We start from the raw sequence: 24413 nt of genomic DNA, 5'->3' as shown, positions 1-24413 counted from the left end.
CACTGGCAGTCAAAATCCTGCTTTTCAAACAGCGCTGTTGGTGTTTCTGCAAGGATTGCCTTGATTCAGGAAGCCGGCTTGCTATTGCCTTCTCCAGGGCAACTGAGGGTGGCCAATAAATGCTGGCTCAGGCAGTGATATATATATCCCCGTGAGCAAATGAACACAGTCAGGGAGATTTTTTTAAAAGTAGTATTGTGTTGGGGGTAGAGGGAAGAGAAATAAAACAACCCCCACGCCACAAAATCATTAAAGTAGATCAATTAATATACCAAAGTGATCGTAATCTTCAAATGTATTAAAGCTCATGATTCCCATGGCAGAACCATAAACCAAAATAATTAAACTTACCAAACAGAAACCACTTTAACTCAGGTTTTTCTTCATGGATGCTGTCAAACCTGTTGAGCTCTTCCAGCAACTTCTGCTTATGTTTCAAATTTACCAAACAATCTCCAAATGAAATTACCAACAAGATTTCACTTTTGAAGTGTTTAATTTATTATTAATCGGAAACACCATAAAATATGCACAATAGGTAGTAAACAGCAAGTTACAGCAGCCAGTTCAATTGTTCTCACTCAACTTCTACACAGTCCATGTTCCAGCCAGTTGCTAAACAGCTAGATTTCCTAGCTCAAAGGAATGAGTCTAAGAGCAACACCAAGTATTCATTTAAAGGCTAACAACAACTAATTCCGCACAAATCGAAGACTAAATTTAAACTTCCTTGCTTGTATGGCTTGATACCAAAATTCTTGTGTAACCACACTTAAAAAAAGGCAAAACTCAAGAGTGTATTAATGCATTATTTTACACAGAATCATACAGCACTGAAGGTAGTCATTCAAACCGTTGTGCACATACTAGGTCTTTGAACAGCTGTCCAATTTAGTCCCAAATCCCACGTTTCTCCTCATAACCCTGCAAATTAGCCTGTTTTTCAGTACATGTTCAAAAGTTTGTTTGGAGTCAGATTTTATCATCCTTATAGGAAGTACAGTATTGAATTTCAACAATTGTATAAAAACAAATCTACTTCTCTTAATTTTTCCGCCAATTAATTTAAACCAATGGCCACTGGGAACACTGGAAATTAGTAAAGCCCAAAAATGTATTTTTTCTGTCTCACTTCACCATGAGAAATAGACACAATATTAAATATATCTAGGAACAAAAGATATAGAATTAGGCCATCGATCTTGATCTGCCATTCAATACTAGCTGATCCTTTTTCTCAACTTCATTGTCCCCAATACACCTTAACATCTTTAGTGTCTAGAATAAGAGAAAACCACAAAGTAGGGACCTCTTACAGTAACTTCCTATCTGCTAGGAGATGACAAGAGCAAAATACCAACTGCAAAAGTGATTCAAGCGTTCAAACCAATTACAAAAACTTGCTATATTTTAATTGAATTGCTAAACAGCTTTTCTCTCTGACAGTACAGATACAAATTCTTTCAAAACATAATGGAGATATTTGATAAAATCAGAAATTTATTACACTGATCTCTATTCATTCAGGAACAAATGATATCAGAACTCAAAGTTCAACTGTTCAAAGTTGAAAGAGGAGCTTAATAAATTGATATTAAAGTAATTTGACAAAAGTGTTATTTGAGTTTACTTGTGAAGCTATATTGTAATAAATGGAAACCACTGCATACAGAAGGCAGAACAATTTTTGGAAAGTGCACTGTTTTCTCTTGTTATTCATTAAATGGTGTCCTCTTAATAAAGTTTCATTGAAGCTGTTGACGACAAACAGCATGATTAGAACCCTTGATCCATCAATTTTGCAATTGTGTTCAGCTGGATGTTTGAGGTTCCTTCATATATTGAACCTGGAAAAGCACAATAAACTGGGTTACAATTCATAATTCAAAAGCAAAGACTAGATCAACAAAAAAAAAACATTGTTTTTGCAGTTGCTTTGAGTCCATTACACTACAATGACTCTTCTACTGTCAGGGTAACTGCTTGTGTTGAGTAAATTCAAGCTAGACAGGTCAATCTCAAAAAAAAAACCAAAAACACATTTTAATTATGTACTTTGTTCAAACGTTTTGTTTTAGGGATTACATTTTGACAGTAGAAAATGGGATTAAAAAAGTAATTGAAACACCTTGAAGTTTATTTCATTTAAAAGGGTCATGCTGCTTTAAGAGGTGAACAGCTAAGAAAGAGAAGGAATTAAAATGCTGGGCTTTAGTGACTGTGAGAGCACCCAAAAGAAAATGGCAGTTCAGAAAGCTACCCATGTTTGTTTCATAGAATCAGATTACAAGAAATGGAACCATAAAAAAAACTTTAAAGGGTCCTGCTTAGGTCGACACAAAACTTGTGTTTATCGCAGTCTACAGTGAGCTAGAACTAAATCAGTTTAAAAAGCATTCAATAGATCCTAAAAATCAAGTTACGGACATCTTAGAACAGGCTGCGGTATCAAGGAGATGTTGGAGATGAAGGAATTTCTCCACTTTCAACTTACTGAAGTGGCATGTTTACTGGATGGGGTCAGAGCATCTTGAACCTGGAAGTGTGCTGAAGCAAAGAGGCGAGTGTCATTGGCAGACTTGGTCAGGACAGGATAGGTCCCTGAAAGTCACTGATAATTAATTACAATCAATAGTGGGGTGAAAGAAGCAACACTTGTCGATACACATTGAGAAAGATTGGGGATTAAAGAAGTTCAGCAGCAGTTCGCTGAAGTGTTTGACAAAAAAGTGGAAATTCTGCCAGTAATTAGACACTTGGGAGCAGTCACAGGAATCCCAGGAACTTTGTCTCTCTTGGAGAGATTTAACCACCAAGACATGAACGGCCTGATTTGGAGAGGCTTTGAAGGCATTTCCAAGGCTAGATCATCAAAAGTAAAGAATTAGAGTCTGTTGTAAAACAAAGTTTTAATGAGATCTGTTCACCAAATAAAAAGTCATTAACATCTGGCTAAGCTCTGTATTGACCCCATCAACTGGTTAGACTGCAATCTGCAGGGTGTACAATCACAATTTCTCTGTGAAATTATTTATCTTGTGTTAATTCTGAATGTAACAGTCCAAGTTATATACTCGGTGAATCTTGTTTAGATTCATGATATTACCCATTCAACATATCAATTTTGATGTTATTACTTATGTTTGTTTTGTTCAGGTTTGATCATAAAGCATTTGATTTCTCAATTGAACTTGGAATCCTGCTGCTTATTTTCTCACCGTTGATTCTTCCACTTTTTAAAAAGGTTATGGGTTATCAGAATAGATAGTACAAATATCCAGCTTGTTTAATATTCTCATAGTAGAGTAGAAGTTACAATTACAGATAGTCTAACCCATCACTACCACACTGCTTTAAATCAATTACAAGGTGAAGTTTTACTAAACTTGATGGACCACTTCAGCATGTCAGGGATTCAAGTACAAGGTTTAATCTATTGATCCTTCTCTTCTCCTCATGCCATCGTTTAAACAGAAAATGTAAACACTACTCCATTCATGAAATTTCATGTATTAGTTAGTAAGGGAATGCAAATATCTTTCACTACCTTTAAAATAAATAATCAATCAATCAATCAATCTCAAGTTCTGAATATATATTACCAATGAATTTGCACAAATCACAAACAAGATTTTTTTTTACCTATTTTACAATCACGATAGTATTTTTCTATTGGATAGTCTTTGGTGAAGCCAACTCCTCCCATCCATTCAATACATTTGGCAGAGGTCAAGGCTGCTACCTACAAAAAATAAATAGAGAAGTAAGTCTTGTCACTTCTAGAAAAAAAATCAGATCACACCTATGGGTATATGTAACTCTGCATGCATGCACCTAGCAAAGTTAAGCTTTTTCCATACTTTATTTTCTCTCAGTAAGCTTAGCAAGCACCTAATGTGAGGATCACTATGGATGCTGGCTTTTAAAGTAATGACTGCAGAATTGTTATGCTTTGATGTCCATTGTGATTTTATGTCTGTGTCACCTTCACCTGAAGAGAAATTATGCAGACTCTTTTCAACATTACTCAAGTTCCATGTTATAAAGTAGGATTAGTAAATTGTGAAGAAGCTTTGGAGTTCCAACATATTCTTTGTTTCCCACAGTTAATATTTTTAGAAGGAAACGGTTATATTAAATGTATTGAAATAAATATATCAATCTTGTCTAACAAACACTATTCCTCAATTCAACCTGATCCGTATTTGGTTCCTAACCTCAGAAGTATAGTATTTTGCCATACAGGCTTCTTTAATAAAGGGTTTCCCTGCTTCTTTCAGTCGAGCAGCGTTGTAAGTAAGGAGTCGTGCAGCTTCCAACTGGGTTGCAATCTGAGAAATCTGGTGTTGCATACCCTGTAAAACAAATTTAGAGTTACAGAATCATACAGCAGGGAACCAGACCCTTTGAGCCAACTCGTCCACCCTGACCAGACATCCCAATCTGACCTAATCCGATTTTTCAACATTTGGTCAATATTGCTCTAACTCTTTCCCATTCATGTGCCCATCCAGCTGCCTTTTAAATGTTGTAAATGTACCCATCTTTACCACTTCCTCGATTCTTAACATAACATTCTAAGCAGCAAACCATCATCTCCAACACCATTCACGACCTCATCACCTCAGGGGACCTCCCACCCACAGCCTCCAACCTCATTGTTCCCCAACCCCGCACGGCCCGTTTCTATCTCCTTCCCAAAATTCACAAACCTGCCTGCCCTGGTCGACCCATCGTCTCAGCCTGCTCCTGCCCCACCGAACTCATCTCCACCTATCTGGACTCCATTTTCTCCCCTTTGGTTCAGGAACTCCCTACCTATGTCCGTGACACCACCCACACCCTCCACCTCCTCCAGGACTTCCAATTCCCTGGCCCCCAACACCTCATCTTCACCATGGACGTCCAGTCCCTATACACCTGCATTCCGCATGCAGATGACCTCAAGGCCCTCCGCTTCTTCCTGTCCCGCAGGCCCGACCAGTCCCCCTCCACCGACACCCTCATCCGCCTAGCCGAACTCATCCTCACCCTCAACAACTTCTCTTTTGATTCCTCCCACTTCCTACAGACGAAGGGGGTGGCCATGGGCACCCGCATTGGCCCCAGCTATGCCTGCCTCTTTGCAGGTTACGTGGAACAGTCCCTCTTCCGCACCGACACAGGCCCCAAACCCCACCTCTTCCTCCGGTACATTGATGATTGTATCGGCGCCGCCTCTTGCTCCCCAGAGGAGCTCGAACAGTTCATCCACTTCACCAACACCTTCCACCCCAATCTTCAGTTCACCTGGGCCATCTCCAGCACATCTCTCACCTTCTTGGATCTCTCAGTCTCCATCTCAGGCAACCAGCTTGTAACTGATGTCCATTTCAAGCCCACCGACTCCCACAGCTACCTAGAATACACCTCCTCCCACCCACCCTCCTGCAAAAATTCCATCCCCTATTCCCAATTCCTCCGCCTCCGCCGCATCTGCTCCCACGATAAGACATTCCACTCCCGCACATCCCAGATGTCCAAGTTCTTCAAGGACCGCAACTTTCCCCCCCGCAGTGGTCAAGAACGCCCTTGACCGCGTCTCCCGTATTTCCCGCAACACATCCCTCACACCCCGCCCCCGCCACAACCGCCCAAAAGAGGATCCCCCTCGTTCTCACACACCACCCCATCAACCTCCGGATACAACGCATCATCCTCCGACACTTCCGCCATCTACAATCCGACCCCACCACCCAAGACATTTTTCCATCCCCACCCCTGTCTGCTTTCCGGAGAGACCACTCTCTCCATGACTCCCTTGTTCGCTCCACACTGCCCTCCAACCCCACCACACCCGGCACCTTCCCCTGCAACCACAGGAAATGCTACACTTGCCCCCACCTCCTCCCTCACCCCTATCCCAGGCCCCAAGATGACATTCCACATTAAGCAGAGGTTCACCTGCACTTCTGCCAATGTGGTATACTGCATCCACTGTACCCGGTGTGGCTTCCTCTACATTGGGGAAACCAAGCGGAGGCTTGGGGACCGCTTTGCAGAACATCTCCGCTCGGTTCGCAACAAACAACTGCACCTCCCAGTCGAAAACCATTTCCACTCCCCCTCCCATTCTTTAGATGACATGTCCGTCATGGGCCTCCTGCAGTGCCACAATGATGCCACCCAAAGGTTGCAGGAACAGCAACTCATATTCCGCTTGGGAACCCTGCAGCCTAACGGTATCAACGTGGACTTCACCAGCTTCAAAATCTCCCCTTCCCCCACCGCATCCCTAAACCAGCCCAGTTCGTCCCCTCCCCCCACTGCATCACACAACCAGCCCAGCTCTTCCCCCCCCCACCCACTGCATCCCAAAACCAGTCCAACCTGTCTCTGCCTCCCTAACCTGTTCTTCCTCTCACCCATCCCTTCCTCCCACCCCAAGCCGCACCCCCATCTCCTACCTACTAACCTCATCCTACCTCCTTGACCTGTTCGTCTTCCCTGGACTGACCTATCCCCTCCCTACCTCCCCACCTATACTCTCTCCACCTATCTTCTTTTCTCTCCATCTTTGGTCCGCCTCCCCCCTCTCCCTATTTATTCCAGAACCCTCACCCCATCCCCCCTCTCTGATGAAGGGTCGAGGCCCGAAACGTCAGCTTTTGTGCTCCTGAGATGCTGCTTGGCCTGCTGTGTTCATCCAGCCTCACATTTTATGATCTTGGATTCTAAGCAGAAGATCTCTTTTGCTATTTGGAACGCTATAGCCATGCATTACTCAACTTGTTTTGAGGTTAGTATTTTTACAAAATTATTGAAAAAAAAATCACAAAATTTACAGTATTCTAATTTACACTCACTAAATGCACTATGTATCTGTTGCAAAATATATCTCTGAAATAGATGAAAGGTTCAGATTTCGTAGACAATGGCAAACAAAGAGCACTAGCCATACATTACACTTACACACACAACACTTTTGACAGGCTTTTGGAAAGGAACATGATCGAATTAGAAATCCAAATAGTACACCAGCCTCGAGATAAAATTTGCAATCTTTGCAAATTGGGCAAGCAACTGTGTAAACTCCTTCAGCTATCAGACTAAAGAATCTTGACTGACATGTGCAATTAAACCAGGAAGTATGACTTTGAATAGCTAATTCAATGACATATCAAGGAAAAAGCAAAAATATTCTCATCTTTCTTCCTCTCTTCATTTGCAATTTAAAGAATGCAAATCTGCATATGTAAAAGTTAATTGTCAGGTCAGAGACTTTTTTTTTGATAGTAATTGTGTCCTAACACGTAGTTTAAAATTTCCTTAGACTTAAAATGGACAAGCCACTTCTTTCTGTCATTTTAAGCAGATATTCATCCTGCAAATACCAAACTCCAAGCTTTTCCATCTATTTGAATGCTGAGTCTTGTTGCAGTCTTGGTACAGTGCGGCTTCAAGCATAGAAATGTCACTCTGACAGTAACTACATGATTTCCACGTATAGTACAGTGGTTGTCCCTGACTACCCAAGGACTGTAGCAGATCAAGAAGATGGTTCACCATCAACCTCTCCAGGGCAATTAGGGATGGGCAATAAATGAAGACATGTCCAACGACACCTACATCCCGTGAAATTTTATTAAAATTTTAAATGTGGCTGTCAGGTTGTCAGAGATACTGTTCAGTATTCTGTTTGGTAATGTTAGTCAAATTGCTATTTTTAAACTACAAAAAAAAGTCAAGCTACTGAAGAATTAAGCAATAAATTTGTGTTAGTGATTGAACGATGTAAATCTTGCTACTTTTGGATTTCATCCTGTTAACTGACTAAAGAATATTATTCTGGTCATCTAAGTTGTAATTAACACTGCTGTTTTACAAAGGAGTGATTGATCGCCACTCTGACAACTAAAACTGAAATACCCAGAGAAGCTCGACTCGTACTCTGTTAAAAGAAATGTAAAAAATGGTATAACCTGCCTCTCATCCCCAGTTATAAAAGAGTGTTTAGATTAAAGAAATCCCTGATGCTCGGTTTGTAAGCTACAAGTAACAATTTATTTTATGTAACAGTTAACAAATTAACTGAAATACTAACAAACCAAATCATTCCCCGTTAACTACTAACTTCTCCTGAATAGAACAGCATACTATTAGAATTTTGTTTTAATAAATAAAAGTCCCACTTATATAAGCCAAATTATTTTTAAAAAAACTTGAAATTACAGCCAGGACAAATCTTCCGGAATGTTCTTTGCATTTTCCGCTGTCCTCTAGTCAGGAATGTCTTCCTCTGCCAAATTCTTGTGTCAGAAATATTAGCTAAGAGTGATGCAGTACCTTTATTTAGATGGTGCTTCCTCTGAGATCTTAGAAATTTCTGAGAGAGCCAGTGGTTTTCTCTTTTAGAGCTGATAGCTGTTGAGAGCTATTCTCTTAACAGACAATCGTTTACGCTTACACCAAATTTCAAATGCCCTCTTCTTTTATAGCCTTGATAATCTATTAATTTCTTACAATAGAATTGGTCCTAGGTTGTCAAAACCATTAGATCCAAAGCCAAATGATTTTAACCATCTAAGGCGGGGTTTAAACAATTCAGCTAAATTCAAAACCTGTTGTCTTGGTAAAAATGCTTCTTTGCCTGCTAACAGCATACCCCTTCAATACAAATGTTTTGAGTCAAGATATCTCTGCGTTGCTACTCCTGCCTGCAGAATTTTTCTAAAAAGTCTCCAAACCTAGAAAAAAAACACACATCAGTTTTTAAAAGAGGCCACACACTCTTCCCTCTTATTTTACAAACATCAAATAATCTAACAACCTGCGCCCAATCTGCAACTACTCTACCCAACTTCACAACACTGTTTGTAACATAATAATGCCGATTTATGGCACAATAAATCTAATAGTTATTAACCAACATTTAAATATTATACAACAGGATTATCATTAATATTAAATTGTAAATATATCTTTCAGAAAGTCTGCAAAGATGACAAACAGAGGAAGTGATATTTCACAATAGCTGAAGAGTGGTCATTTGTGCAGATCAAGGTTTTACTCTGCTGTGGCACTGCACTATTTTCTGACTCATAATATCCTTCTTGATCAGAGAATTGTTACTGTGCAGGAGGAAGCCATTAATCGCATTCTGTCATTGGTTTGCAGAATACCATACAAAAGGCCACTGAGTGAATCAGTGAATTAGGAATTTGTTTCTTTACTTTGATACAGTCCTTTCTCTATCAGTGAAAAAGGTTGTAAATTAAATGACTCTTACAATAGGATCTGTGTCCACACAATTTGAATTTCCTCTACTAAGACTGAAATTGTTCATCTGCAAATTGTTTTATTTCAAAAACTTCTTTTCATTGACTTATCATACAATGAGCCATAAAAAACAAAGCATCCTATCCTAAAACAATGGTCAATGTTTTTTCTTATCAGGACATACTACTTCCAATTTCTGCCCTTGTAGAAAAAGAGATGATCTCCCTACAACTGAGATCATGGGTTCACCATACAAAAAATGATATGAAAACATCTTTCAGTCCAATCATTCCGTCTCACATAATTGATACCTTGTGTTTTATAATATGTACACTTTCCATTACCTCCAAAGCTACATGACCTCCTGATGGGATCAAGTTCAGAAATAAAATGAGACTCACTGACCTGCCTACACATTCAAGCCAGATGATCGTTCTTGCCCTAAATTTTACTCAGTGCCTTTTGAACTGAACACAATGACTACAATACAATTCACAACACATAACTGTTCATCATTAATATTAAATTGTAAATATATCTTTCAGAAAGTCTGCAAAGATGACAAACAGAGGAAGTGATATTTCACAATAGCTGAAGAGTGGTCATTTGTGCAGATCAAGGTTTTACTCTGCTGTGGCACTGCACTATTTTCTGACTCATAATATCCTTCTTGATCAGAGAATTGTTACTGTGCAGGAGGAAGCCATTAATCGCATTCTGTCATTGGTTTGCAGAATGAGCAACGTGACTTAATGATACTTTTGCCTTTTCCCCAGAATCCTCCATTTTGTTTCTATTCAAATAATCATCTACTGCTTTAATTTAACATGCCTTTGACAGACTCTAAGACACAGTATTCCAAATCCTAAATACTCACTTTCTCACATGCAATTTGCTTATTTTGTCAGTTATTTTAAACTTGTGCCCTCTCATTCTCGAACCTTCTAAGAGTGGGAGCAATTTCTTTCTACCTACTCTGGCCAGACTCCTCATGATTTTGAAGCCATCCATGAACTCTCCCCTTAGTTATCTTCTCTCAAAGGAAAACAGCTCCTACTTCTGCAATCTATCTTCAAACTGAAGTTTCTAAATTGTGGATCCATTCTTGCAAACCTCTGTTGTACTCTCTACAATGCCTTCATATCCTTCCTAAAGTGTGGTATCCAGTGCTATATACAAAATTGCAGCTGAGATCAAATTGATGTCTTAAACAACATAAATTCAAGATAATCTCCTTGTTGTTATACTCTGTGCCCTTATTAATAAATCATTAGATACACTATGTTCTATTAACTGCTCTCTCAACCGGTCACAGAATTTTACTGTATAAAAGGAGGTCATTCAACACATCTTATCTGCATCGGCTCCTGAAAGAGCTACCACGGGTATTCCCAATCTCCAGCTCCAGCTCTGCAGCTTTCTAAATTCAGCACTTTCCTATATATATCCAACTGTCCTTTGAAATCTCTGATGGAATCTACCTCCACCACTCTCCCAGGTCGTGTTTTCCATATCCTGACAACTCTGAGTAAGGAAGTTTGTTCTCATCTCACTCCTAGCACTCTTGCTAACAATCTTGAAATTGTGAACCCCAGTTACTGAGAAATCAACTAATGGTAACAGAATATTATTCTTTAATTGACAAAATTGATCTTTGAACACCTCAATAACATCACCTCTTAATCTTCTTCGCTCCAAGGAGAAAAAGCCCAATTTCTCTGATCTTTTCTTGTAGTTAAAATCCATAATTCCTAGTATCATTCCAGTAAATCTCCTTTGAACCCTCTCTCGTGCTTCAACATCCTTCCTTAAATAAGGTACCCAGAACTGAACACAATATTCCAAATGTAGTCTGACCAATGATTTGTAGAGGTGAAGCATCACTTCCTTGCTTGTATACTCTGTCTCTGTTTATAAATTTAAGGATCCTATAACCCTTCTGAACAAGTGTTTCAATTTGCCTGGCCATCTTCAGAGATGTTATATCGCCTCACATTTCTTTGCATTCAGATTCACCTGTTAGGTGTCTACCCATTTGGCCAACTTATCAATGACCCTCTGAAGTCGCTCAACATCACTGTCAATACACTGTTCTCCCTAGCTTAGTATCATCTGCAAATTTAGAGATTTTGCCCCTGATATCCATCTTCAAATCACTTATATAAATCAGAACAAACACCTCCAACACCAATCCCTCAGGAACACCACTTTCAACTTATTCCCAGTCTGAGAAATACCCATCTACACCTACCCTTTGTTTCCTATCTTTTAACCAATTACTAATCCATGCGTCCAAGGAACCATCAGTCCCAAACATTTCTAATTTGCTAACCATTATGCCACATGGCATTGTTTCAAATTTGTCAGACATGATTTTCCCTTCACAAAGCAGGTTGACAGTCTAGTATCAACTTATTTTTCTAAGTATTTGTTTAACTTATCCCAATTTATGGCCTCTCTCAGTTTCCCCACTATTGATGTCAAGCAGACAATTCTAGAGTTTCCTGGGTTATCCTTTGCGCCTTTCTTAAATAATAGTGTCACATTTGCAATCCTGCAGTTGCCCGGGACTAATCCCATGTTCAGAGAAGGCTGGAAAATTCCTGTCAGCAGCTCTGTGATTTGCTTCCTTACTTCTCAGCAATCCAAGATATATCCCATTGGGCATCATGACCTCTCTATATGAGGTGCTACTGGCTTTTTTATAACCCCTTCTTTACCTATCACTATACTGCTCAGTTGTCCAACACCCACATTTTCAACTAGGCCATTGTCACCATCTTTAATTTTGGCAAAGACAGAAGCAATATATTCATTTAGTCTCTCTTCCATGTTCTTTGCTTCAGTGAGCAGATTATCTTTCACTAATATTTTAGTATCAATATGTTTGAAGAACATTTTGCTTTTTGTTTTAGCGCAGCCTGACATCTTTGCCTCATGTTTCATCTGAACCTTCCTTATTCCTCTCTCCTGCATTTGAGATATTTTTCCTGAGCTCTATTATTATTCCAGGATGCATCTTTTTTTTTTCTTATTTTCTCATCACTACCATTAGTCATCCAGTGTACTCCAGCTTTGGATATCCCATATTTACACATACCTAGCTTGCACCCTATTCATCTCTCTGTTGAAATTCTCCCATTTTCATCTACTTCTATATCCATCAAAATGCGTTTCCAGTCAATGTGCTCCAGTTCAACTTTAGGCCCCAAAGATCAGTCCACTTTTAGTCTAGGATCTTAATCATTGATTGACTTTTATCCTATTCCAACCTAACTGTGAACCTTATTACGCTATGACTGTACTTCCCAAATGCTGTCCCACTCTGATGTTCTCCACTTTGCCTGCCTCATTTCCTAGTGTCAGATCCAGCATAGTTGTATGGTAGGACTGGAAATATACTGTTCCAAAAAGTTGTCCTGCACACATTGTAGGAACTTTTCCTGTTCCATGACCCACACTTTATTTCTTTCCCAGTCTACTCTAGGGTGATTGAAATTACCAATTATCACAACCCTACTTGTCCAGCAGATTTCTATAATCTATCTACAAATGCTCTCTCCTACTTCCTCCCCACCATTTGGAGGTCTATAATAAATACCCAACAAAGTCACCACTCACTCTCTGTTTCTCACCTCCAACCACATAAATTCAAATTCAGGAACTGTATCTCATTCATGGGCAATGATGTTATCTTTGACCAAGACTACTACATTTCCTCCTTTTTACCCACTATGTTTCTACTAAAAGCTTGAGAACGTGGGGTGTTAAATATCCTGTCGGTCTTGCCTCATTTAAACGATATGTACATTTACACCCTGGTCCCTCTGCTCCTGCATACCTTTAAGTGTAGTACTGTTCATTTTATACTGTCCCTCTCTGTTCTTTCTACCAAAATGCATCACTTCACACTTCTCTGCATTGAACTTCATCTACCACTTATTATGTCCACTCCTCCAAAGTGTCAACGCCATTTCGAAATTCTGCATTGGCTTTCTCACAGTTTACAGTGTTACGAAGTTTTATGTTGCCCACAATCTTTGAGATCGGCCCCTGTGCACCAAAATATAGAAAGTTAACATTTATCAGGGTCCCAATATGAACACCTGGAAATTTCATTACAAATCTTTCTCTAGCTCAGGAAGTCTCCATTGACCATTAGTCTCTCTTTTTTTTAAATCACTCAGCCAATTTTGTATCCACATTGTTACTATTCTTTTATTCCATGAGCTCTAACTTTGCTTGTACCAGGCATTTTTGGAAATTCTTGCAGCCAATATCAACAGCAACACCCTAATCAAACCTGTCTGTTAGCTTTCCAAACACACCAGCAAGTCAGCTGAACACAACTTTTCCCTCACAAAATCCATGCTAGCTCTCCTTAATTAATCCACATTTGTCCATGTTACTATTAATTCTACACAGAATACCCCACTACCAAAGTTAAACTGACTGGTGCATAATTGCTGTTCTTATTCTTATACTCAAGAACATAGTCTTTACAATTCTCTAGTGCTCGGTGACCACACCTGAATCTAAAGAAGGCTGAAAAATTATAGCGAGTGTCCCTGCAATTAGTACTGTCACTTCCCTTAGTATTCTTAGATGCATCTCAGTTAGCCTCAAAGCAGAAGGGTTAGGAATTACATTGAAAAGGGGATTTAAAAAAGCTGAAAATAGCATAAGTTCAAAATAAAAATATTAGAGAAAAGAAGTCCCAGAATAATAGGAAATAAGGTTTGACATATGTACCTGGAAATCATAGATCCTTTGTCCAAATTGAACTCGCTGCTTCAAGTAAGGAATAGTGCTATCAAAGCATCCCTGTGCCAACCCAAGCATCTGTAGAAGATAAAACTTGAAATATATTATTGCCTAAAAGAGACAGCAAAATTTAGTGTTTTTCATTTAAAGCATTCCCCTGTAATATTCTGGGTTCTATAATAAGGATGCTGACCATTTTCCAATTAGACCAGTTGACACCACAGCAGAGACATGTATAGCACACTAGGATTGACTGGGATGACACAGTGGCTAGCACTTTTGCCCCACAGCACCAGGGACCCAGGTTCAATTCTAGAGTTTGGCAACCGTGACTGTGGAAGTTGTACGTTTCACCTTCTCTCCGTAGAAACCCTAAAGATCCGAAGGTTAGGTGTGTTGGCCATGGTAAAAACCATGGGCGGTTTCAGGTGACAGATCGGGGGGCGGGGGACGTTTTATTGGGGGATGCAGACTCAACGGGCTGAATGGCTTCTTTCAGTGTGATACGGTGGCTCAAAAGGTTAGCACTGCTGCCTCACATTCACAGCACCAGAGACCTGGGTTCATTTCCGGACTCGGGTGACTGTTCGTGTGGAGTTTGCACGTTTTCCCAGTGTCTGAGTGAGTTTCCTCCCACAACCGGGTGCCCCAGTTTCCTCCCACAGTCCAAAGATGCACAGGTTAGGTGGCTTGACCATGGTAAATTGCCTATGGTGTCCAGGGATATACAGGTTAGGTGGGTTAGCCGTGGAAAATACAGGGACAAGGTAGTTTAGGGGGTGGGTCTGGCTGGGCTGCCCTTCAGAGGATCAGCGTGAGCTCAGTGGCCTGAACGGTCTGCTTCCACACTGCAGGGATTCTATGACTATGATTCAGCTACTAAATACTTTAACAAAGCATATATATTTAGTTCCAGCATATTTTAAAAATATTTACCACATGGTATAGAATTTCTTATAAGTAACTGCAGTTTAGCTCACACAATAGTCTGAAGTTGCAGCCATTGGCCCACTCTAAGAATGTTCTCCTTGACTGGCATTAGGTCCTGATTACAGATATGTAAACTTCTATCATTCTAGGCATGTATAGCTCCACAAACCTGCGCAGCAATCCCAATCCTGCCTTCATTTAGCATTCCAATGGCATATTTGTACCCTTGTCCCAGCTGTCCCAAAATATTACTCTCTGGAACCTGCAAAACAGAAGTAAAATGTGATACACTTCAGAAGGAAAAAAAATTAACACGCCAACAAATACTTGATCACTGTACATAATCAGTGAACAATTCTAGCACTGAAGGAGGCGATTCAGTCACTGTGGCTGTGCAGGCTCATAAGGAGTAATTCACTTAATGCCACTTCCCGTCCTTTTCCTCGTCAGTCTGCAAATATTCTTTCTTCAGTTAATGATCCAGTTCCTTTTTGAAAACCATGACAATCTGTCTGCACCACAGCTCTCGGGCAGTGCATACCAGATCCGAACTACTCCTTATATTAAAAAAAGGGATCTTCCTCATGTTGCCATTAATTTTGCCAATCACCTTAAATTAGTGTATTCTAGTTCTTGATCCTTCTGCAAATAGAAACATTTCTCCCCACCTTCACAGTCTCTTAACTATCTTTTTTCTAAGGGCAACTGCCCAGCTTCTCCAATCTATCCAAGTAACTGAAGTTCCTCAGCCTACAAACTGTTCTCTTGAATACTGTACAACGGCCCAAGTCTTTGGTCTGCAGATAGTCGGGATTGGGTGTAGCCCCGAAGATTCACTTTTGAAGTACTAGTGCAATGAACATGCAGAATTGTTTGGAAAGTTTTTAAACTGCCTCTGAGTTGGAGACGGAGATGGAGATTTCTGAGTCTTTTAAAATTTACCTACCAGGATAGTTACCAACAAAATGTTAGACTTATTATTATAGTTCCTTCAATTAACTGCACACGACTCCTTTTGGACCTTCCAATCCCTCCCCAACACCTCCATCCCAACCTCATCATCCTATTCATCCAGCCACCCAACTCATTTGACATTCTACTTACACTAGCATTCTATCTAGCTAGTGTCCTCCTATCCCTACCCTGTTGATACCCTACCACTTTACTCCTTTGCCACTCAATCCTCTTACCTCACTCTCCATATCCACTATCAAAACTACACATTGTTATAAAGAAGAGATCAACCACCCTCTGAGAACTAAAACTGAAATCACCGAAGAGGAGGGCCTTGCCCGATAATCTGTTAGAAAGGAGTGGGAAAAGTGATGGTACAACCTGTCTTTCAGCAATTTCTAGCGGTTAATTAAAAAAAAGTCCCTGATACTCACTGTAAAATCCACAAGTAATAATTTATTTATCTGACGTTAACAGTGAGCAAATTAACTAAACTATTAAACAAACTGAATAAACCCCTTCTAACTATTTCCAAATAAAACCAGATTTTAATGGTATGCTGTTTGAATAAACAGAAGTCCCATTTTTATAAAATAAAATGAAATTTAGTCTTTCGAAATTACAGCAAGGTTATGTCTCTTCCAGAATGCTCTTTGCCTTTTCCATTGAATGTTCTGTCAGAAACACCTTCTCCATCGATTCTTTTGTCAGGAATATTAACTAGTTGTGCTGTAGGTACCACTGATTTAGACGGTGCTTTCTCGAAAACTTGGAGGTATTTGCGAGAGCCAACAATTCTCTTGAGAGCTGAGAGCTGTTAACTCTGGCAGATGGCAGTTCATTCTCCAGTCTTTGCCCAACTGTTCCCCATATCAATATTTTTTACAATAGGATTGATCCTATGTTGTCAAAACCATCAGATTTAAAGTTTATTGTTTTTTGGTATCTAAGTGCCTGGCTCAAATTGATTGACTAAATTAAAAACTTGTACTGGTAACAAAACTGTTGCTTCACCTGCTAACTGTATGGCCTTTTGATACAAATGTTTCAATTCAGGTGCTCTTTGTGTACTTTCAAACTGCTCACATTTTTTTCAAATCTCTGAGCATGGAAAAGCACAGCATCATTTAAAGAGATCACGCACTGCTACCCACCCCCCCCCCAAGCATTTTACAAACACCAAATTCTAACTTCCGGCCTCCCAATTTGCAAGTACTCTACTCAACTTTGCAACAACATTCACTTAGTCACTCATCTAAACACACTAACACTAAAGAAATTCTGGTATATTCAAACTTTACTATTATTATTTCAAAACACAGAGCAGAAGAATATTACAGCTAATGCCATTTAAAAAGAAAAGGGATTTGGCTTCTTCTACGCTCTGTTAAGGCCTGCTTGATTTTCTACAACAGACGTCCCAGGGAGCAGCCATCTTTAGGAGTCTGATCTGAAAGATGTCAGCAAACAATTGTGTATAGTTTTCCTGTAATTTGCATTGGTCAGAACTATTCCAACAAGAATTGGGCCAGTAAATATGCAAATTGGATGAAACAGAAGAACTGATAATATTATCAGCAATGATACTCCTTTCAGACAGGTAAGCTACTCTAAGTTGGAAGGTTTTGATAGCAGTTGGATGAGAAAGTAGTGGAATGTAGAAAATGAGACAAATTCATAAACCATTACCAAAAGGCAGCATAGTTCTTGCGTCCAATATATTTGAGGGTCTAGAAGCAAGTAATCATGTTAGCTGACAATTTGGGTGGAATATTCCCATTTTGTTAATATTTTGTTGAGTGAGATTCATAGCTTGGGAGGGACATTTCTCCTGTAACCTTCTGTGCATCACCTCGTTAAATATGCAATTGGGTTCTTGGGCACTTTGGTCATGGTAAAGAGCTTGCCACGGTTGGACTTTCTGCCATTCATGGTGCTGACACCATATTTAAAGCCTGGCTACATACTGCTTCAGAAGCTGCAAGCCAGGAACTGCCTCAGACACTGTGTTTAATTGCTATCACGAAGGATATAGTACAGAGGAAAGAAAAGCTTGCTGCATTACAGACAGGTGCCTCAAGGCATTGCTAGATGAGGTGGAGGAGGGCAGTCCTTTTTCCTGAGGAGTGCCACAGGAGGTCGCACCATAGCAATTGGCCTAAATTGTAGCCCGGATTAGTGTTGTGCCCCGGGTGAACAGGGAAGCTCAGCAGTGCAAGAATGAGGTCGATCTCAAAAAAGAACTCTGCGATCAAAAGGGTAAGTACCAACATCATCTCTCTGTCCCCTCACAGGGCCAGTCACTAAAACTCAGTCACTGTATACACCTCTCACCAAAGTTAATTGACTACAACTTTCACTACTGTATATATCATGTCCACTCAATTGTTCTCAAGCACATCATCCTTGCAAAATCCTGATCTGCGTGTTCTTACTTACTGGATAGCCTCACTATCTCTTCTGCTCATACATCAAAACTAACTGCTCTTCCATTCATTTCCATCATACTCAAATCCTCAACATATTGTGAGAAAAATTGTTGGAAAAATTATATCTTCACAGCACCCCAGTTATCCTTCTTGTAATTCATGTACTGCTTGCACTTGACCAGGAAGACTGACCACGCCTCAATTGCCAGACTACACTAGGACTAAGCGCCTAACTGTCCATAGCCAATGCCCTTGACCAAAATCAGACGATCCCTTTAACTGACTGCAGCAGTAACTCGAGTGAGTATTGTCCTCCTTCACCTCACTAAGGACTGCTACCTTTGACTTTTCCACATCACCATTTGCTTGAAATACATACAACATGTTTATGATATATTCTGCTGATAAATGCTTCAGGTGTGTCATTGGCATTGTTCAGTGCTGCACAGCAACACATCTACTCCCGTAACAGCTCAGTGCATCCCACTGTCACATTCTGCTTTCGTGTCCTCTCTACTTAAAAGCCACAGAGACCGGCAGCATGTAATTTAACAGTGCACAATATGAAACAGACACAGGCTGGCAGACTCCAAGTAAATGATCACTAGGAAAAGGAAGCTAAGAGCCGCAAAATGCATCCTGAGCAGATGCACAAGATGTTTGTATCCTTGCTTGTGAAGTGACTGGCAGAAGCTTGCAAGTCATAGATGTCCCTGAGATGCAAACTGTTGAGGGCTGAAGTTGAGTGAATTGGTCAAAAGGGCAGTCATGATGTAGTGAGGCTGGTAGTTTGCTGCTGCTGACTCACTTGGACATGGTGCATGCTGTACCATTGTTAATTAAGGCAGTTTAAATCATGCCTGGAACAAGGTGTGAGCTGCTGCCACTAGCTACTGGTTCAGTTTTACCTGTCAGGAATATAGACCATTCAGTTTCTAAAGAAAGGAGACGATTAGAAATGGCATCTAAACCGTCTAAATGAATTGTAAATGCAAGGAAATATGGTAATCACTGGCCAATGGCAAGATTCTGACACTGCCATTCATGGATTGAAGGAAAAAAAAAATCAGAAACACTTTTACTGACATCAAGATTCTGATGTTTTCATCCTCACTGTATTTTCCACCTTTCTCACCATTGTTTATGCCACGACAAGGAGGTGAAATTCCTGCCTCTGCTTTCTCTGGAACTCTAAACCTGGATCTGCACAGTAGGAATCAAAATCAAACTAGAGTAGGACTCTTCAAAATCAAGAGTCACTGAGGATTCAGAAAAATAAATAGCTCCTGGAACAGTACTTTTCTTAAGGGTGGCTGCTTCATGGAATTCAACAGGAGACTATCGGGGCACAGTAGGTAGATTAGTGATGGTGGTGCAGTAAGAGAGAACAATAGAGGTAAGAAACCTGGGTCACTCAAGCTCTCTAATGTTGGTGCATTTGGTGAAGTTTGAATTCAATTAATAAATGTAGAATTAAAAGCCAGTCTAACAAAGGTCATTAGAATATTGTTAATTTTCGTAGAAACCCACCTCATTCACCTAAAGAGGAGGAAAAATTAGAAATCCTTGCTTGGACAGCCTAAATGTAGTCCCAGACTCACAGTCATGTGGTTGACTCTTAAAAACTCTCCAAAATGGCTTAGCAAGCCTCAGAGTTGTATCAAACCACAATTGAGTCAATAAATTAAATGGAAGTGGATGGACAAACCACCATTGGCCAAATAATCGGAAACAACAATAACAAATTCAGGCTCACCAACCTACAAAATCCTCCATATTAACTTCTGGGGTCTTGTGTCAAAATTGGAAAAGCAGACCAATAAATTGATCACCAACAGTCAGACATAGCCATTCTCACAGAATCATACCTTGACAGACAGACAATTTCTCAGAGTCCTGTGAGCAGAACAGATCCAATAAAGATGTTTGCAGTGTAGAGTTAGTTGCCTTAGGAGTTCTTAACGTTGATTCTGCATACCTTGAAGTCACATGGCACTGTATCAAACATGGGCAAAGAAATATCTTGCCGATTATTACCAGCTACCAAACCCCTCTGCTGATGAATCAGTTCTATTCCATATTGAGCACAACTTGGAGGACGCACTTAATGCGGAAAGAGAACAGAATGTATTCTGGTTGAGAACTTCAATGTCCATCAACAACAGTAGCTTGGTATCACCACTACTATTGAGCTGGCAGAGTGCTAAAGAACATTGCTGTCAACTGGGCCTGGGTGACATGTCCACCCTGGGACATCCTCCAGTGTCACAACGACACCACCTACAAACCAGAGGAGCAATACCTCATTTTCCACCTCGGGAGCCTACAATCCGATGGCCTAAACATGGAATTCACCAGTTTTAAAATCTCTCCATCCTCGGCCTCATACCATGTCCTTGACCTGACACAACCAGTCCATCTTCTCTCCCACCTATCCGCTCCACCCATCCCACTGACCAATCCCCATGACTCCCTACCTGCACTCACCTAATCAGCATCCCACCTACTTTCCCCAGCACCACCTCTCCTCTAGTTAGTTCCCAGCTCCCTTCACTCTCCCCATTCCTGAAGAAGGGTCCTGACTTGAAACGTCAATTTTCCTGATCCTCTGATGCTGCCTGGCCTGCTGTATTCCTCCAGCTTCACACTGTGTTATTTCTGACTCCAGCATCTGCAGTTCTTGCTATCTCGAAAGTCCCAAGACTGTTTTCTGCTATATGTCCAATAATAGTGGCATGTAGTTGATATGCTGAAAATTGTGAACTATCCAAGATTCATGCTCACAACTGTTATCTAGTGACCTCTACTGGAAGAGTAAATGCACTACTGCCAGATAAAAATAGATTAGGTTTGGCTGTGGATCCTCATGGTCAAAGCAGTCTATCAATAGTGAAGAATTATGGAAAATTACTGCTTGGCCAAAGTAACTGCAGCTGACATGTATTCGCAGAACCACATTTGAACAGGAGTCCATTATTATGCAGAGTATGAAAATTAGCAAATAAATGGTCAGAGCCTACCTTTCTTATGCATAAGATGACAACATGTGCGAACTACAAATTTGAAAAATGTACCTTTACATTATCAAAATTGACTGCACACGTAGATGATGCACGAATTCCAAGTTTATCTTCTTTTTTTCCCACTTGAAGGCCTTCAGTGTCTTTATCTACAATGAAGCATGTGATCCCCCTGTATCCCTGCAAGTACAAGACAATAACTTAGGAACATTAAACTAATTTTAATAATATTTGTAATAAGGAAGTCTAGTAAAAGGTTTTCTATTTCACAAAGGGATAGTTTCATACTTGGTCACACAACAACTCAGTGGCCATGCAATTTAAGTGTGGTAAGGGGTGGGTCTGGAGGGTGAGCAAGGTTTGATCCTGTCTCAATTTGAATAATATATTAGAAAAGAAAATCTTAAGAACAGAACTACAACTATAATATGACTTTTAGAAATACAAGTAGCAATTCAATGCAAAGGAAACTGATTTTTTATATCTCTGTCAAAACTGCCAAAATTATATTACGTTAAATTGACCAGGGACCAGTATTTTTTTGTTTTAAGTGAATAAAGTTACATATACTAGGTACTCATTAAGGGAGCAAAACCAAAAGATTTGGCTATTTTAAACAAATGAATAAAACTTTTATAGTAAAGTTAAGAACAGCAAAAACAATCTGCAATGATTACATAAGTTACACTCCATCCAGAATTAACATGAGGTAAACATGGGTAACTATGGCTGAATACCCCACAAAGCACATCAAATAGCAGTCAATGCACATCCCACTTAAGTGCTAGTAACACTGGGTAACCATGTCATCAAAACATTTTCTCCTTTACAAGGGATCCAATTCACCACTGATTGGGAACAGAATGCAGCCGAGAACCTTCATCACAAAGCACATTAGCATGTAAAGTTCAAGATATTTTATTTATTTCTATCTGATGCTCGGAGTCTGAGATTTTATGATAATGAAGGATGAATCTTAATAAGAACCAAAAGAACTGTGGCTGCTGTAAATTTCAGGAAGAAAATCAAAGTTCCTGGAAAAGCTCAGCAGGTCTGGCAGCATCTGTGGAGGAGAAAACAGAGTTAACGTTTTGGGTCCTGTGACCCTTCCTCAGAACTGAAGGAGGGTCCCCGGAGCCAAAACGTTAACAATGAATCTTAAAATTTTGATTATGTGTTTAGAATCATTGTCTTATCATGGCTATTACCTTAGGAGGGTCTGGCACTGCAGTTTGGAGTCCGTGAATATTACATCCATTATGGGACGCAAAATCCTCGTAACTAGTATACATTTGAGATTTATCATTACTTTTATTCTCTTCATCAGGAGTAACTTTAAGGGCTGTGTTTTTCAGTTTTTGGTAGTTCGTCACATTATAATACTTTGACTCACATGTGAAAGAACCAAATAACTGTTGGACAATCTTGACCTCTACTTGCCCAATATTACTGAAACAGTTCCATGTTCCATTGCAATGGCCAGATCAGTTTAATTCTGTTTACTGTATTTATGTTTGTATTCCGTATCTGGGCCTTCAAATGCAGGTAATCATTGAGTTTTCTATTTGTTGCATTTCAGCAGAAACTCCTATTTATTCCATGATGGCAAAAAGAAATAACTTTCTCAGAATGTTCTCAAGATAGTCGTTGTATTTCTGAGAACACCAGTTAAAATGAATACTGTCTTGAAGAGATGCATTGGCTCGACCCAGAAATTTATATGCCAGTACTGATCCATGGATCAATTGACTGAATTGCGTCAATCTGTTAAAATGCTTGATATATTCCTCAATGGGTGTTTTTCAAAGTTGGACAATGTCTCATTGGCATTGAACAGATTACGTTTCTTGTAGATGTCATCCAGGAACTCTACTACAAGGTACAAATCTTCATTGCTCTCCACCTGACAGGCATGTTCTTGCCAAATATTTGCTTCAAATTTATTTTTGTAGAAAACAATGCTAGAAGGGGTGAAGTCATGCATTTTGAGAGGATTAGTAACACATGGGAGCAGATTATGAATAGTAAGGCCCTAGGAAATACAGAGAATCGTTGGATCTTCGCGTGCATGTTCATAGAGCTTTGAAGACAGCAGGCAGATAACATGGTTATAAAGGCATTTATATATTTGCCTTTAATAGTTAAGGCATCAATACAAGAGCAGGGAGGTTGTCATAGAGCTGTATAAAAGACTAGTTAGGCCATAGCTGAAGTGCCGTGCGTAGTTCCGGTCAGAGGACTACAGTGCAGTTAATGTGATTCTGTTATTCTAGACAGGTGGTATGGATAAACCAAAGAACTATGGCCAATGAATCCAATATCAGTAGGAGGGAAACTTTTGGAAAATAGCTCTGAGGGACAGATTTAATCTTCAAGAGACAACGATTAATGAAGGATCATCAACATAGGTTTGTCAGGAAGAAGACTGGATCTAAAAAATATGAATTTTTGGAGATGGTGTGTATATGAGGCCAGTGCCGCTGCTATAGTTTACATGGGCGTCAGTAAGGCTTTCTTCAAAGATCTTGCACGGAAGACTGGTTAGAAAGATAAGAACCCATGGGATCCAGAGCAATTTGGCAAATTAAATCCACAAATGGCTTAGTGGCTGGAGTCAGAGGGTGATGGTCAAAAGTTATTTTGTGACTGAAAGTCTGTATCTACATGTGTTCGGTCCTAGGTTTATTTTTGTTCGTACTGTATATTAATGATCTAGACTTGAATGAAGATGATATGATCAATAAGCTACAGATGACATAAAACTGGTGGTATGGTAAATAGTGAGGAGGAAATCCTTAGACTACAGGACCATATAGATGGGCTGGTCGAATCAGCAGAACAGTAGCAAACGGAATTCAATTCTGAGATGATGCATTTTGGCAAACTAACAAGTCAAGGGAAGACATGATGAATGGCAAGACACTCGGAAGAACAGAGGGTCGGGGATCTTGATGTACATGTGCAGATTCTTGAAAGCAGCAGTGCACAGCGATAAGGTGAGTGAGAAAGCATTTGGATACTGGACTTTATTAGTTGAGGCACTGCATTCAAGAGCAAG

General features: G+C 39.9%; 1 protein-coding gene across 2 annotated transcripts in view; it reads right to left on the bottom strand.

Annotated features, from left to right (window-relative positions):
• Window positions 1-477: 477 nt before the first annotated feature.
• Window positions 478-24413, bottom strand: part of LOC125461719 (short/branched chain specific acyl-CoA dehydrogenase, mitochondrial) — a 70134-nt gene continuing 46198 nt past the window's right edge. For both annotated transcript variants that reach the window (XM_048550791.2, XM_059653074.1), the window contains 6 exons: window positions 21410-21535; window positions 15122-15214; window positions 14011-14100; window positions 4218-4355; window positions 3643-3742; window positions 478-1847 (listed from right to left, as the gene is read on the bottom strand). In XM_048550791.2, the coding sequence (XP_048406748.1) occupies window positions 1777-1847; window positions 3643-3742; window positions 4218-4355; window positions 14011-14100; window positions 15122-15214; window positions 21410-21535 (618 nt within the window). In that variant the 3' untranslated portion in view covers window positions 478-1776. The remainder of the gene's footprint in view (window positions 1848-3642; window positions 3743-4217; window positions 4356-14010; window positions 14101-15121; window positions 15215-21409; window positions 21536-24413) is intronic.

Source organism: Stegostoma tigrinum, chromosome 20 (genome assembly GCF_030684315.1).
Source record: "Stegostoma tigrinum isolate sSteTig4 chromosome 20, sSteTig4.hap1, whole genome shotgun sequence".
Lineage (NCBI taxonomy): Eukaryota > Metazoa > Chordata > Chondrichthyes > Orectolobiformes > Stegostomatidae > Stegostoma > Stegostoma tigrinum.
The sequence above is the reverse complement of the archived record's forward strand: the minus strand, read 5'-3'. Positions and strand labels throughout refer to the sequence as shown.